Raw genomic sequence first — 16,398 nt, forward strand, 5'->3', positions numbered from 1 at the left:
CCCGCCTCGAGCGCTCGTGCATCTCCGTGCCCCTAGCTACCTCGGGCGCTCGTGCTTCTCGGTGCCCCTTCCCGCCTCGAGCGCTCGTGCATCTCCGTGCCCCTCGCCGCCTCGAGCGCTCGGACTTCTCCGTCTGTGCCACCCCGCCTCCTGCACTCCTGCTTCTCCATGCCCCTCCCCGCCTCAAGCGCTCGTGCTTCTCCGTCTGCCCTTCCCCGCCTCGAGCGCTCGTGCTTCTCCGTGCCCCTAGCTACCTCGGGCGCTCGTGCTTCTCGGTGCCCCTTCCCGCCTCGAGCGCTCGTGCATCTCCGTGCCCCTAGCTACCTCGGGCGCTCGTGCTTCTCGGTGCCCCTTCCCGCCTCGAGCGCTCGTGCATCTCCGTGCCCCTAGCTACCTCGGGCGCTCGTGCTTCTCGGTGCCCCTTCCCGCCTCGAGCGCTCGTGCATCTCCGTGCCCCTAGCTACCTCGGGCGCTCGTGCTTCTCGGTGCCCCTTCCCGCCTCGAGCGCTCGTGCATCTCCGTGCCCCTAGCTACCTCGGGCGCTCGTGCTTCTCGGTGCCCCTTCCCGCCTCGAGCGCTCGTGCATCTCCGTGCCCCTAGCTACCTCGGGCGCTCGTGCTTCTCGGTGCCCCTTCCCGCCTCGAGCGCTCGTGCATCTCCGTGCCCCTAGCTACTGGTGAATGTGGAGAAGGGGACTTTTCCACGCACTTTAAATTGTTAAAATGATGAAGTCGTGTTTTACGCATTTTACCACAATATTTTTTTAAAAACCACGCTAGAAGTTTACCCTTTGTTGGCCTCCGACCCCCACCCTCCAAAACAGCGCCGTCCCAGTTAGCCTTATCAGCAGATGAGGTATGCTGTCCTGAGACAGCATGGTGTCTTTGCGCTACTTCTTTTTCTCTTTCTAGAACCTTCTGTACAGCAAGCTGCAAGCTTCTTGTGATCACTGAGGTGGCGTTAGCCCAACGCTAGCCTGCAGCTTCCCTGAGGGAGCTTGACCTCTGGGAGCTCCCTGTCTCCTCAAGGTCACAATGTAGTCTTAGAGAGGTGGTCCCTCTGACTTTGAGATGATCTTACAAGAACCAGAATGACTCCCCTAGTGAATGACACCATCTCCACAACACTATATCCTAAGTTCAAATATTGGGGAGCATCTTAATTCGAAACTGCCGAGCTACTGAGAGCCCTTAAGTGTCCCTGAATGCGGATAGGCTCCCACGTTCTTGCTTGGGTAAAGGGCACATGCATTGAAAATTTCATTTGATATTGCCTAATTGTTCAACAAGAGCTATATGTACTATTGCAGAGTATGTGAGTGCTCATTTCCCCACATCCTTGTCAACACTGGATATTGTTAGTCTTTTTAATGTGTGGCATTCTCTGGATGAGAAAATAGTATTCAATCGTTGCTTTGACTTATGTTTGCCTGATATCTTTGTAGTTGCACATTTTTTGTATGTTTATTGCCATCAGTAGTTTGTCCTTCCTCAATTGTCTATTACTATTCTTTACTGCTTTTATATTGGATTGTTTTTTTAGCTTCCTAATTTGTAGGAATTTTCTGCATATTATGTTGATTAGCCTGTTCTCTATTAGAGATAATTGCAAATCTTTTTTCTCAATGTGTTTTTATTTTTATTTATTTTTAATTTTAGAAAATATTTATTTATTTGAGAAAGGTGGGGAGAGAAGGAGTGGCAGGGGGAGGGACAAGGGAGAGGGACAAGCAAACTCCCGCTCATCAGGGAGCCCCACGCAGGGCTGATCCCAGGACCCTGAGGTCATGACCCTAACCAAAAGCAGACGCTTAACCGACTGAGTCACCCAGGAGCCCCTCAGCCTGTGGCTTTTTAAAAAATTTAAGACATGGGCACCCGGGCGGCTCAGTTGGTTAGGCATCTGCCTTAGGCTCAGGTCATGATTCCAGAGTCCTGGGATCCAGCCCCGTGTCTCACTCCCTGCTCTATGGGGAGCCTGCTTCTTCCTCTCCCTCTGCCCCTCTCCACTGCTGCTGTGTACTCACTCTCTCTCTCTCCCCCTCGCACAAAAATAAGGCAATTTTTTTAAATGTTAAGAGATACTCCTTATTTAAAAAAAAAAGATTTTATTTATTTATTTGACAGAGAGAGCACAAGAAGGGGGAGCAGCAGGCAGAGGGAGAAGGAGAAGCAGGCTCCCCACGGAATAGGGAGCCTGACATGGGGCTCTGGATCCTAGGACCCTGGGATCATGATTTAAGCCGAAGGCAGCTGCTTAACAGACTGAGCCACCCAGGCGCCCCTAAGAGATACTTCAGTTTTAAGTAGTATTTGAACCCAAACCTAAATGTTGCTTTTTATCTTTATGCTTTTTTTTTCCATAAGAAGATTTGAAAACTTAAAAAAAAAAAAATAGGCTCCGCACCCAGCATGGAGCCCAATGCAGGGCTCAAACTCACAACCCTCAGATCAAGACCAAGAGTCATTGTTTGACTGAGCCACCGAGGCACCCCTGAAAACTTTTTTTGATGTAGTAAAATATGTATATCTTTTTCTTTATGGAATTTTGGGTTCAGTCTTGTTTAGAAAGGTCCTCTTCACAAAAAGATTGTGAAAACACTATTATGTCTTTCTAATGGTTTTATTGTTTCATTTTTATGTTTAGTTCTTTATTTATATAAGGTAGCACTTACATCATATACAGGTGCTTAAGGTAACTTAATTTTTTTAATAGCCAATTGTCCCAACACTATACTTATTATTCTTTTTCAAAAATTTCTTTGCTATTCTTTTGCATTTTCTCTTCCAAATTAATTTTGGAAGCAGCTAATTTAAGATTCATAAGACACTTCTGTTGGGTTTTTAATTGGGATTTCATTGAATTTATAGGTTGATGTGTAGAGGGCTGACATATTTATGGTATTTAGTGTTCTCTTCAAGAGCATGGTATAGAGTCATTGATAATCACATCTTATTGGCTTCCTATTTTATATTTTCTATTTACCCTAATATCTTATTTCTTTCTGTGCCTCCTTTCCTTCCTATTTTTTGAATTAGTAGAGTTCCATTCTTTTTCTCCTCTTGCTTATTTGGATGTTACATACCTGGCTTTTTTTTCGAGTGGTTACCTTTAATTTTCTACCAACATATTCTCTCAATTTTGAGTTTTTAATGATGCCTATATCTATATCTAAATTCCACGATAGAACCAGTCTTTAACAAATTTTTAATTTTCTCTATTTCCTACTTCCTTTATATTTTATTTTTTTAAAGATTTTATTTTTAAGCAATTCCTACACCCAATGTGTGAATTGAACTTACAACCCTGAGATCAAGAGTTGCATGCTGTATGGACTGAGCCAGCCAGGTGACCCCTACTTCCTTTTTTTTTTTTTTTAAAGATTTTATTTATTTATTTATTTGGCAGAGAGAGAGAGAGAGAGAGAGCACGCAAGCATAAGCAGGGGGAACGGCAGGCAGAGGGAGAGGGAAAAGCAGGCTCCTGGCTGAGCAGGAGCCCGATGCAGGACTTGATCCCAGGAGGATCATGACCTGAGCTGAAGGAAGCGGCTTAACGACTGCGCCACCCAGGCACCCCACTCCCCACTTCCTTCTTAAACAATTATTTCATTCTTCTACTTATCAGTGGTTTATATGAACATAGTTTATTTTTTAAGCATTTTTATGCACTACCTCGCTTGATTTTTAAAAATATTTTATTTATTTGAGAGGGAGTGAGCGAGCACACAAGCGGGGAGAGGGGCAGAGAGAGGAGCAGACTCCCTGCTGAGCAGGGAGCTCGAGCTCCATCCCAAGACCCCAAGATCATGACCTGAGCCGAAGGCAGCCACTTAACCAACTGAGCCACCTAGTGCTCCTATATGAGCATAGTTAAAATCAGGGGTCAGTAAACTTTTTCTATGAAGGGCCAGATAGTAAGTATTTGAGGCCATGTGGTCTCTGTTGCAGCTACTCAACTAGGCCATTTTTTTGGGGGGCACAAAAACAACCATAGACAACACATAAATGAACAAGTGTGGCTGTGTGCCAATCACACTTTGTTTATGGTCACTGAAATTTGAATCTCCTATGATTTTTGCATGTCACAATATACTCTTCTGATTTTTTTCAACCATTTAAAAGTGGAAAAACCGGGGCGCCTGGGTGACTAAGTTGGTTGAGTGTCTGACTCTTGATTTCAGCTTGGTTCATGATCTCAGGGTAGTGGGATTGCCTGAGTAGGACTCTGAGCTCGGTGGGGAGTCTGCTTGGGATTTTCTCTCCCTCTCCCTCTCCCCTTCCCCCGATGCCTGCTTACTGGTCTTTGTGCTCACGTTGAGCCCTCTCTCTCTCTCTCTCTCAAAATAAATAAATAAATAAATCTTTTTAAAAATTGTGTAAAAAAATAAAAATATAAAAACCAGCTCACACTGGTACAAAAATCAAGCCATAGTTGGCTAACCCCCAGTTCAAAGAGTTAAGTGGTTCTACAAGGTTTATAGCAAAAAAATATCAATCCCTGGTTTCCACCCACTTAATTGTCCATCCCCTAGAACCAGCCACTTTCAACCCTTGTAGCTGTTTCTTTTGGTATTTACCTCCAATTCTCTAAATAAATCATTTTTTGTTTTGTTTTGTTTTTATTTAAAGATTTTATTTATTTATTTGAGAGAGAGAGGGAGTGAGCATGAGTAGGGGGAAGGGCAGAAGGAGAGGGAGAGGGACAAGCAAACTCCCTGATGAGTGGGGAGCCTGATGGAGAACCCTATCCTAGGACCCTGAGATCATGACCTGAGCCGAAGGCAGATGCTTAACTGACTCAGCCACCCAGGTGCCCCTAAATAAATCGTTTATAGTGCTATTTTTAATTTTTATATTTTAGGAATTATTTATTGGTTTTTTTCACTATTGAAGATGAAAATGTAGCTCCCTCTTTCACACCGTATCCAAATCCTTCCAGTATGGTATACAGTGATCTGGGTTAGATCATTGGTGTTCACATTATCAAGTCCATGGAAACACTGGTTATAATTGAGCCATCACTCTGATGACTTTTCTTTTCTCTCCCAATGTTTTGTTTACCTTGGACTTAACACTTGTCTCCCCCCTTCCACGTTGCTTGTTCTCTACTACTTATCATTGGCCAGCACTTCCCCCAACTTTCTATATCTCCTCTCCAGCTGGCCAAAGATGCCCAGCATTCCATGTGCTTCATCCCTTGGAGTGCTCTCTCCTGGAGACTTTAAAAAAAAAAAAGATTTTATTTATTTGTGAGAAAGGGGGTAGCAGAGGGAGAGGGACAAGCAGATTCCATGCTGAGCCTGAGCCAGATGCTGGGCTTGATACCAGGACCTCAAGATCATGACCTGAGCTGAAACCAAGAGTCAGACACTTAACCGACTGAGCCACCCAGGCGCCCCTCTTCTGGAACCTTTTGCCTTGCCCTCCAGCTGCCAGCCTGGTCACCCCTTCCAACATTCCATCATCCTGGAGATTCTATTTGCTTCCTTTTGACCTGTTTTATAGATCCTATCTCTACCTCGTTCTTAGGTTCCTCTCTGGTTTTGGTGGTGCTCCTTCTCTAGTAGCTTCCAGAGAAAGAATGCGGGTGAGGTAAAGGATTTCAGTTCTTTCATGTCCTTAGGCTAATCTCACAATAGGCAGTTTGGGTGTAGAATTCTAGGTTGTAAAATCATCCCCCCCCCAAATTTGGAGGCATTACTTCATTGCTTTCTTGTTCCCCAGTGCTTTGCTGAAGAGTCTGAAGGCATTGACTTCCAATTATTTGAATATGGACTTTTTTTTTCCCTCTCTGAAAGCTATTCTCTCAGCATATTGAAGATACTACTCAACTCTCTTCTGGATTTCACTGAGGCCATTAAGAAGTCAGCTTTCAGTTTGAAGGCCATGGTTTTAAAGGTAATTAGCTTTTTAAATCTGGCTGTTTTTAAAATCTTGTGTATAAGGGTGGGTCTATTTCTGTTTACCTGCATGGGATTTATTTGGCTTCTTGAATTTGTGGAGTTGTGTCTTTCATCAGTCCTGGAAAGTTCTTTGTGACTATCTCTTAAAATCTTGCCATTCCCTCATTTTCTTAGACTTTCTCATTTTATCTTCCATGTCTTCTGTTTTTCAGTATTTTTTTCAAATTTTCTATTTCTTTGTGCCTCTGTGTTACATTCTGGATGGTTTCTTTTTTAAGATTTTATTTATTTATTTATTTATTTATTTATTTATTTATTTGAGAGAGAGGGAGAGCATGCAAGGGGAGGGGCAGAGGAAGAGGGAGAGAGAGGATCTCAAGGAGACTCCATGCTAAATGTGGAGCCTGATGCAGGGCTTGATCTCACAACCCTGAGATCATGACCTGAGCCAAAATCAAGAGTTGGACCCTTAACCGACTGAGCCACCCAGGTGTCCCTGGATGCTTTTTTTTTTTTAAGATTTTTATTTTTTTAAAGATCTTATTTATTTATTTGACACAGAGACAGCCAGTGAGAGAGAGACAAGCAGGGGGAGTGGGAGAGGAAGAAGCAGGCACCCAGCAGAGGAGCCTGATGTGGGGCTCGATCCCAGAATACCAGGATCACGCCCTGAGCCGAAGGCACATGCTCAACGACTGAGCCACCCAGGCGCCCCCCCAGATGCTTTTTAAGCTCTGTTTTACAATTTACTAACTCTCTCTCCAGCTATTTCTAATGTGCTATAAATCCATCTATTGACCATTTAAAAACTTTTAAAAATATGAAATTTGGCAGATGTATATAAGGGTGCAGAAAACATCAACATACATTTTAGGAAATAATGGTAAGATGAACCTACTTGTAACTACTACTTGGGTCAAGCACCTTGGCCTCCACATGTCTCTCCCAATCAATTCGCCTTCTCCCAATTTAGTGGGAGTCACTATCCTGATGTTTATGCTACCAATGCCCACACGTTTCTTCATAGCTTTATTGTCACTTGTACCTAAATAACATCATTTTGTTTTGCCTGCTTTTGAACTTTATCTGAATGAAATCATATAGAGTATGGATTTTTCTGTGTTTCTCTTGTTCAACATTATGCTTGTTCATTCATGTTTTCAAGGCTGTAGTTCATTTTCACTGCTGTCTAGTAGCATATTGTTGAGTATTTTACAGTTCACTTGCACATTTTACTATTGATGGGCAGATGGGTTGTTTCTAGTAGTTAGTTGTTGGGAATATTAGTGTACCTGTTTCCCAAGGCTATACCTATTAATGCAATTGCCGGGCCATTTGGTATGCATGTCTTCAACTTTACAATTTACCAGTGCTTTTCCAAAGTGCTTGTACCAATTACTCTCCCACCTGGAGTGATTTAGAGTTCCTGTTGCTCCATATCCTTGCCAACACTTATTATTATTAGTCTAAGTGTTGCCAATCTGAGAGGTGCATAATGGTATCACGTTTTTTAAATTAAAGTATGATTTGCATACAATAAAATACACAGAACCAAGCTATGTATTATAATATAATCACTCCTGATTTACCACTAGTAAATCATTTGCAGATTGAAAATCATTGTGAAGGCTCTTATAGTTAGAAAGTAGAAACAGAGCAGAGGCTCCACCTGTTCTTTCTTTTTAAAAAAGATTTTATTTTTAATATAAAACAATACCACTTCCACTAATTTTTTGTTTTTAAAAACAGTTGTTTGTCAATAAATGTTCACATGCATTGGGGGAAAAATAAAAGATTTTATTTTTAAGTACTCTACCCCCAACGTGGGGCTCAAACTCCCAAACCCAAGATCAAGAGTTGCATGCTCCACTGACTGAGCCAGCCAGGCAACCCTCCACCTGTTCTGACCTCACCTACCTTTCCTAGCTCATCACCATCCGTTCTGCCCTGGTCCACTGTGTTCCAGCTATGCTGCTATGGGTATCTTTGTTTTAGAGATGAGAAAACTGAGCCTCGGAGTGGTTTATTAATTTGCCCATGCAAGAGACTCATTCATTTGCATTACAAGAGACATTTTCACCCTTGACCATCAGCTCTATATGGGCAAGGAATGTATCTGGCTTCTGTACCACATGGTAGGCCCTCAGGAAATGTGTGTCGAATGAATGATTGAATGAAGGAATGAACCTGTCAGGATGCAAATCTCCTTGCCTACCTCTTCTATCTGCCTGGCAGTAGCAATATAAAAAACCATGTAGGTTGATGAGAATGAGCTTATTCCATACTTTAGAAGAGTAGCTCTTTATGAAATGAGATTTATACCAATACAGTTGTTATTTCTTGGAAGAGAGGAAGTCCAAGAATGGACAGGACAGGTGTGGAGGGAGGATTCTAGCCATCTGGGGGTTCTAGTGAGATATACTCAGAGCAAAAAGTCGGGTGCTGGGGACGCCTGGCTGGTTCAGTCGGAGGAGCATGCAACTCTTGATCTCAGCGTTGTGACATCTTAAAAAAAAAATGTCAGGTGCTGAAAAGAAGGGAAGAGGGGCCTGGAAGTTGAACTTGACCTCCCCTATCTGTGTTGGGCCCATTTTGAATGCATAAATCTTGCGTAGGTAAGTATCTGTGCTTACACCTAAGTACTTTTACAGAGTGAGGCAATACCATGTCCAGTTCTTCTACTATTTGCAGCTCACAGAAGTACCTGTTAATGATGTCTTGTTTCCCAATGCAGGCAGAATACACCAAGAGCCCAAGTGCTACCGTTCCATCCAATGTGCCCTCATGCAGGTCCCTGTCATCTGCCGAGGATGGCCCCAGTGGCCATTCCAGTCTTTCAGATGGGGAGCTGGCCCGGAACTTACAGGATAGTGTCAAGCACCGCATCCTCTACCTCTCAGAGCAGCTGAGGGTGGAGAAGGCCACTCGGGATGAGAACACTGTGGGCTACCTCAAGCTGGTGTCCAAAGCCGACCGGCACCAGGCCCCCTACATCCGGCAGGCCTTTGAGAAGGTGAACCAGCGTGCCTCTGCCACCATTGCCCAGATTGAGCGAAGGCTCCGCCATTGTCACCAGGAGCTGCAGGAGCTGGAGGAAGGCTGCAGGCCCAAGGGCTTAGTGCTGAAGGCAGAAAGCAGCCTGGACAACTGCAGGCAGCCCAGCAAGAAGGCCCTGTTTTCAGAGCCTCCCAAGCTGGGTGGGGAAGACGGCCTGTCTGCCAACCTGTCTGACATTGTCAGACACTTGCCCCTGGAGAGTCACTTCCCAGCCTCGCAGCAAGGGAAGCCCTCAGAGACAAAGCGTGTGGTCCGGCGGCAAGACCTGCTGTTGCAGAAGGTGCAGGAAGCCCTGAAAGAAGTCAGGGAGCTCCACCTCAGCCTCCAGGTGTCCTATCAGAGCCTACAGGAGAAGCACCGGACAGATCTGCAGCTGTCACTAGAATCCCTTCGGGAAGAGAAATGCAGGTGAGCTGGAGCCCCTTCTTGCTTCCTCGGCCCTGGGGAAAGAAGCCCCCAGGACTGTCTGCAGGAGAGTGAAGGGGAGCAAGGACATGGACGTGGAGGGGAGGGGGAGGGGGGTGCAGCTGCTCAGTGTTTCTCTGGGCGACCGGACCCCACAGTAGAGAGGGCTCATCCCTTGCTCGCTGTTGCACACCTGCCTGGATCCTCTGCTGGCAAAGGAGGCTCCAGCTCAGGGTCCCGCCAGGTGGTCCCAGAAGCCATGGGCTCTGACTGGGGTGGTGAGAGGCAGTTGTGGTCGTGGTGAGCCCAGCAGATGCCCATCATCAGTCAAGGAGGGGTCCTGCATCTGCTAGAATAGAGTAGTGTAGGGAAGCAGGATACCTCACCAGCCATGGTCCCTTCACCTGTGCTCACAACTGAGTTGGAACCAAAGGTCCTCTATGGGATATTTATTCTGGGGAAAGCTTTCCCCCCACTGTGTGGTGGGTCAATTTCATTTTCATCTAAGACAAGACTAGGACCCACAAATAGGGGATAAAAGGCATACTCAATCTCTCAAAGGACCCACACCATTCCTATTTGGACCTTTCGTAGGGTCCTGCCGCCCTTCAGGGGTGCTACAGTCTCCCCTTTGCTGCCCACAGTCTGTTGCATCAGCTACTTGCATTAGCTCTAATCCTTCCAGCCTGGCCATGGAGGGGAGGGATTCACTTACGAACCAAGATTCTCAGTAAAGTAAGAACTTTGCAGTCCCTTAGTACCCCTGTGTATGTGGGGGAAAGGCACTTGGGAATCAATCCTCTTCTGTTTTCACAGGGAAATGTTACCTGCATTTACACTGCTTGACAAATACACAAAGGACAATTAAAAAATATTATGGGGGGTGGTGCGCTTGGGCAGGTGGCACCACCGGTTAAGCGTCCAACTCTGTTTCGGCTCAGGTCATGATCTCAGGGTCGTGGAATGGAGCCCCGTGTCGGGCTCCATGCTCAGTGCGGAGCCTGCTTAAGAGCCTCTCTCCCTCACCCTCTGCCCCTCCTGCTCATGCCATCTCTCTCCCCCCCCAAATAATAAATAAATCTTTAAACAAATATTATGGGGCAACCCGTTGTCAAATAAGATAATGAATCAGAATTATAGGTCTCTTTTAGATGTGATTTTTATAGGACATGGCAACCAAGTCTAAAATGTTGGGACTCTTAGTGCCCTTTTGTCAAAATACCATTCATTTCCAAGGTTGAATTTATATAAAGCAAGACTAGAGCTCAGTGGCAGTTACACAAATCCCCGTAAGTTTCCATACTGCCTCAGCCAACAGGACTGTTTTGCTCTCATAAACTCTTAACCCCTTAGCAAATCAGAATTTGCCAGCAGGGGAACAGGGTGACCTACCTCCCCTGGATTCCCTGTGAATTCTATAAGCTTGCACTTCTGAAACAGCTGCCCCCACCGCCATTGGACTGTGATAAGAGTGTGAAGTAAACTTTAATTGTGTTCAGCCAGTGAGATTTTCTGCTCGTTGGCTATAGCAATTAGCCTACCTTGATTAGTACACATGAGAAGCAACAAAACAGGTCTGTATGACTCAGATTTACCAGGGGACAGGGAGAATGGGTGGGAGATGACTTTATATAATAACAGTGACAGCAGGGAGCAAGTAGCATTGTCCCCTGTACCGCTCAGTCACCCACTTTACGGATGGGGAAATGGAGTCTCAGAGAGGCACAAGCATGAGCGCATGTCAACGTGTCCCAGCCACGTGGTTTCCTAATCTAGGTGAAGGGGTCACAGAAATTCGTTGCAGTTTTTAAAACATATGTCTCCTTCAAATCTTTTTAAAAACCTTTATGTGAGCTAGACACAGACATGACATATGTGTTGAAGTCAGTGAAGTGTCACCTGGTGTCCACACTGTGTGGTCACTATCCAGGCCCCTGTGATTGTCACGTCTTGTCTGGTGTGTCACAAACTGCGATTTCAAACTGAAAAGTCCTATGACACTTCTCACAGGTAAATCTGTTTTCAAGAGGGCTTTCTTTTTTATTTTTGAATTTAGATGAAATTCACAAAACAAAACTATCCGTCTTAACGTGTACAATTCAGTGGCATTTAGTACATTCACAGTGTTGTGCAACCACCGCTTCTGTTTGGTTCCAGAACATTTTCATCACTCCAGATGGAGGCCCCATCGCTCCCCATTCACCTTGCCCCAACCCCTGGTAACCACAAATGTGCTTTCTGTCTCTCTGTATTTGGCTTTTCTGGATAGTTCATGTTAATGGAATCATACAGTGTGTACCCCTTTGTGTCTGTTTTCCTTCACCCGGTGTAATAGTTTTGAGATTCATCCAAGGTGTGCATAGGAGTGGTTCACTCTTCTTGCTCATCGGTATTCTGTTGTATGGATGCACCACAGTTAGTTGACCCATGCACCTGCAGCTGGTTGGGGCTGTTATGAATAAAGCTGCTATGAACATTCTTGCACACCAGCTTCTGGTGGCTGCCGGGCTCCTTAGCTTGTGGCCACATCACTGCAATCTTCAACGGCGGTATCTTCACATCTCTCTCTGCTCTGTCTTCATATGGGCCTCTCTTCTGCGTGTAAAAGCTCCCTCTGCTTCCCTCCTCTAAGGGTGCGTGTGATTGCACATTTGCTCCGGAGGGCCGACTCTGTCCCTGCGGCATTATCCCACCCTACCCATAGGGCTTGATCCCTTCCATATGATTCTCCATCTCAGACTTCTTCAAGTTGCAAGCCACTAGCTTCTAGCTCAGTTTGCTGAAAACCATCCTTCAGGTATGATCAAGAGCACGTTCTTCTTCAACAACAGTAAAGTTTAGGACAATTTGTATCGGCAAGGGTAGCCTTCACAGCTTTGGAAGATTTGGGGGTAATTTTGGTTGGCTGGTTGTCATTTTGTCTTTATAAGAGTGTTCTCTCATTCTTTTTAAAAAAGATTTATTTATTTATTTGAGAGAGAGAGAGAGTGTGTGTGTGTGTGCGTGTGTGTGTGTGTGTGTGTGTGTGGAGGGGAGGGACAGAGGGAGGGGGCAGAGGGAAAGGGAGAGAGAAACTTTAGCAGACTCTGCACTGAGCACAGAGCCCAGTGCTGGGCTTTGTGGGGCTTTGTGGGGCTCGATCTCATGACTCTGAAATTAGGACCTGAGCTGAAACCGAAAGCCGAACACTTAACCAACTGTGCCACCCAGGCCCCTCTGTAAGGGTATTTTCTAGAGTGGTCCGTTTGCCTCTGCAACTGTAGGAGTGGGACAGATAGGGGTCCATGACTAAGGGAAGGACAGGGAGGAGAGTCAGTACTGCAGCCAGGACACTGCTGCCCAAGGGCAAAGAGGCTGGGGGCCAGAGACGAAGAGAGACTAAGAGAATATCCTTATGACTTAACATTTTGTTACTCAATAATCTATTAAAAATGCATTTAAGAATATATTTGTAAATTCTTATAAATATATTAATGAAGAATCTATTCATTGACTTCATAACCGTGAAGAGTATATTCATGAATATACTTGAGCATAGCCAATATCTTGAACATTCTTGTGTCTGAATCTTTCATGTAAATGTAAAGACAGGCATGGGGAACGTCCTTTTAGTGGACACCGTACTGCCTCCCTCTCTTTGTGGGCATTGTCAGTCTACTCTCTTCTCCACAAGGAGTAGGGCAGAGACTAATGGAATATTCCTTGAAACACTGTCATGAACCAGCTCTTGACAAATTGGCTTTCAACAAATGATTGTTCAGCTCATTAGCTGCCTGGGGGACATCTCCATGTGGGTGTCAGTCAAGTTCTTGAAGCAGTACCAAACTGACCTCCTTGCCTCATATTCCCTGTCTGTGCGACAGCACCCCTAGTTATGCTCTGTGCATGCCAGAGCCCGGTGACCTGATCGGCCACAGCCTCTGTGGCCCTGTATTCCATTCTGTGTCCCCAGGCTCTCCAGTACCTTTCCACTTCTGCAGCATCAGTGCTCACCCTGCACCCATGGGACAAGCCTTCCTTGGCTCTTCCCTAAATGACGATGCTAAAAGCCACATGGCCTCTGGCCTCCAGCCCGTCTTTCCTGGTGCCCAAATGAAGAACCTCAAAGTTTTTCTAAATTATGAAATATTCCAAACCCAGGGAAAATGTAGAGAATAACATGATCAAGACAATGTACCCAACCGCAGGCTTCTCAAATCTTCACATTTACCATATTTGCTTTACATGTAATTTTATCAAGAAGTAAAACTTTAGAAGGTCCACTTGAAACTCTCACATCATCCCTTCCCAACCCCATCCACCTTCCACCCACCTCACTATCTTCATTGGGCCATTATCTTTTCCATGCACGTTTTTATGCTTTACAACTTATATACATGGCAGGTTAAATATGTACTGATTAGTGATGTTTGTTTGTGTTTTTTAAGAGGTCTACTGAAATATAAGTTACATACCATAAAATGCACCATTTTAACTATACATTTCAATGATCGTTAGCGAATTTACTAAGTTGTAAAACCATTACCACAATGCTTTTTTTTTGTTTTTGTTCTTTTTTATTTTTTAAGATTTTATTTATTTATTTGTCAGAGAGAGAGTGAGAGAGCACAAGCAAGGGGAGCAGCAGGCAGGGGAGCAGCAGGCTCCCTGCTGAGCAAGGAGCCCAATGTGGTACTTGATCTCAGGACCCTAGGATCATGACCTCAGCTGAAGGCAGACGCTTAACTGACTGAGCCACCCAGGCGTCCCTGTTTTTGGTTTAATAACAGCTTTATTGAGATATAATTCCCATGCCATAAAATTCACCCATTTACAATCAGTGATTTTTAGTATATTCACAGAGTTGTACAACCATCACCACTCTCTCATTCCAGAATATTGTCATTGGTCCAAAAAGAAAGCCCGTCCCATGGACAGTCACTCCCCACCCTCTCCCCACCCCCAGTTGCTAGGAACCACTCATCTGTTTCTGTTTCTATGGATTTTCCTATTCTGGACATTTCTTTTATTTTTTTAAAGATTTATTTATTTATTTATTCTTAGAGAGAGAGCACGAGCAGGGGTAGGTGCAGAGGGAGAGGGAAAAGCAGACTCTCCACTGAGCAGGGAGCCCGACTCGGGGCTCAATACCAGGATGCTGGGATCATGACCTGAACCAAAGGCAGACGCTTCACTGACTAAGCCACCCAGGGGCCCCGGACATTTCATATAAATGGTATCCTACAATATGCGGTCTTTTGTGACTGCTCCATCCCTATAATCAATAGACTTTAATGGAATAACTACCGTTTGCCAAATACTGGTGCTGGGAATTTATATGGCATTTAGTAGCAGCCATAGACAATTTAGAGTTTGATTTTTAGAACTTCTAGTCTATGGCTAGTTATGGAAGAGTAACTGTCTATGAAATAGAACCGTGTATCAGTATGTGTGTGGCTGGTGTGCATCTGTGGTGTTCTGAGGCTGACCTAGAGGAGGAGAGAGGAGGAAGGAGCAATCTGAACCCAAGTGTAGTCTCGACACAGGACTGCTCACCACCAGCACAGCCTCTGGGCAGGGGACTCAGGGAACGATTACTTTCTCTTTTGCTCCCAAGACAAGCACTGATGGAAGAACAGGTGAATGAGCACCTGCAGGGGCACCTGGACGAGATTTACCACCTCAAACAGACTCTGGCATGCACGGAGGAGAAAATGGCCTATCTGTCCTATGAGAGAGCCAAGGAGATATGGGTGAGAACCTCATGGAGGGGGGCTTTTACTGAAATGGCTGGTGAGAAGGATATGGGGAGGAGAGAAGCAAAGGATGAGCAGAAAGGAAACTAAGGAAAGAGATGGGGTTCAATCGTAACTCACACACTTCCTTTAGAGCTGGCAGCATATAATCTTTCTGTTCACGCTGCACTCCCCCCACCTCCCCATCCTGATCCAGCTGAGCTGAGCTGGGAATTTCGGCTCTGCAGTTCTCATCCTTGGGGGTGCTTTGGAGCCACCTGAAGGGTGCTGATGAGTCACCATCAGCTTCTGCTGGTGCGGGGAGCTCCCTCTGGGAGGCCCTGCTTTTGACCCTGGGTTAGCAAGCACGGGTGAAGGGTTTCCCTCACCTGTAATAGTTAGGCTCACTCTCTTCCACACCCTCAGACCCTATTCCTGTCCTTGGTGAGCGCTCGCATGGCCAGGTTCTCAGTCTTAGGCCACACCAGATGAGGAAGTGTGACCAAGTCAGATGAGACCTTCACTGTCACTGGGATGGGACAGGGCCCTTAGTGTGTAAGTGCTCTAGATTCTTGACTTCCTAGAGCTTCAGCTCACCGACATTTGCTGTGCACCCTTAGGAACTCAGGTGAGTGACCGTACTGCATGAGGGTGTGTGTTCTTGTCACCCGCAGGAGGTCATGGAGAATTTCAAGAACCGTGTATCCAAGCTTGAAACTCTACAACAAGTGACACAACTGGAGATGATGGAGAACTTCCGGATCCGCCCCCAGAAGTTTATGTTCCGATTCGTGAGCCTGCTCCTCACACTGGCCACCATCTTCCTGGTCTTCATCTCCACTGTGTGTGCCTGCCCCTTGCCGCTGCTGAATTCCCGCCTGCGCACGTGCACCACACTCATGCTGATTGGCCTTGGGGCCCTGGCCTGGCAGAAGCGGCATGCCATCCCTGCCACAGACTGGCAGGCCTGGGTCCCCTCCAGATGGAGACTGTATTCCAAGGACTCCAAACCTCTATCAGATGGGACTTAAAGGGTCTGGGTTTGCTAGCTCATGTTGCCTTCTGGGTGTCAAGGGCATCCAGCCAGCCCTAACTAGATAGCCACTTCTCAGCTCTGCCTTTCTGATTCCATCACCACCAGCCCACCTTGCACTCCTCTTCCTCATGATCCTTCGATACCATCTGCCGACACAAGGCTTGGAAAATATTAAAGTGTCTGAAGCTGATCTGGGAACTTGGGCTCTGCTGTTCTATCCCCCTCATGCCCTCTTGTGACCCAGTGACCCAGAGGCTCAGGTGTCCCCAGGCTGCAGTGGT

At 45.8% G+C, this 16,398-nt stretch overlaps 1 protein-coding gene across 1 annotated transcript; it reads left to right on the top strand.

Annotated features, from left to right (window-relative positions):
- Window positions 1–5,888: 5,888 nt before the first annotated feature.
- TEX28 (testis expressed 28) lies at window positions 5,889–16,288 on the top strand. Its single transcript, XM_040639432.1, has 4 exons — window positions 5,889–5,900; window positions 8,640–9,370; window positions 14,964–15,099; window positions 15,756–16,288. Exons 1-4 carry the CDS (start codon window positions 5,889–5,891, stop codon window positions 16,110–16,112), a joined length of 1,236 nt encoding a protein of 411 aa, XP_040495366.1. The 3' UTR covers window positions 16,113–16,288.
- Window positions 16,289–16,398: the final 110 nt, after the last annotated feature.

This window comes from Ursus maritimus (genome assembly GCF_017311325.1).
Source record: "Ursus maritimus isolate PB19 chromosome X unlocalized genomic scaffold, ASM1731132v1 scaffold_X1, whole genome shotgun sequence".
NCBI classification, from domain to species: domain Eukaryota; kingdom Metazoa; phylum Chordata; class Mammalia; order Carnivora; family Ursidae; genus Ursus; species Ursus maritimus.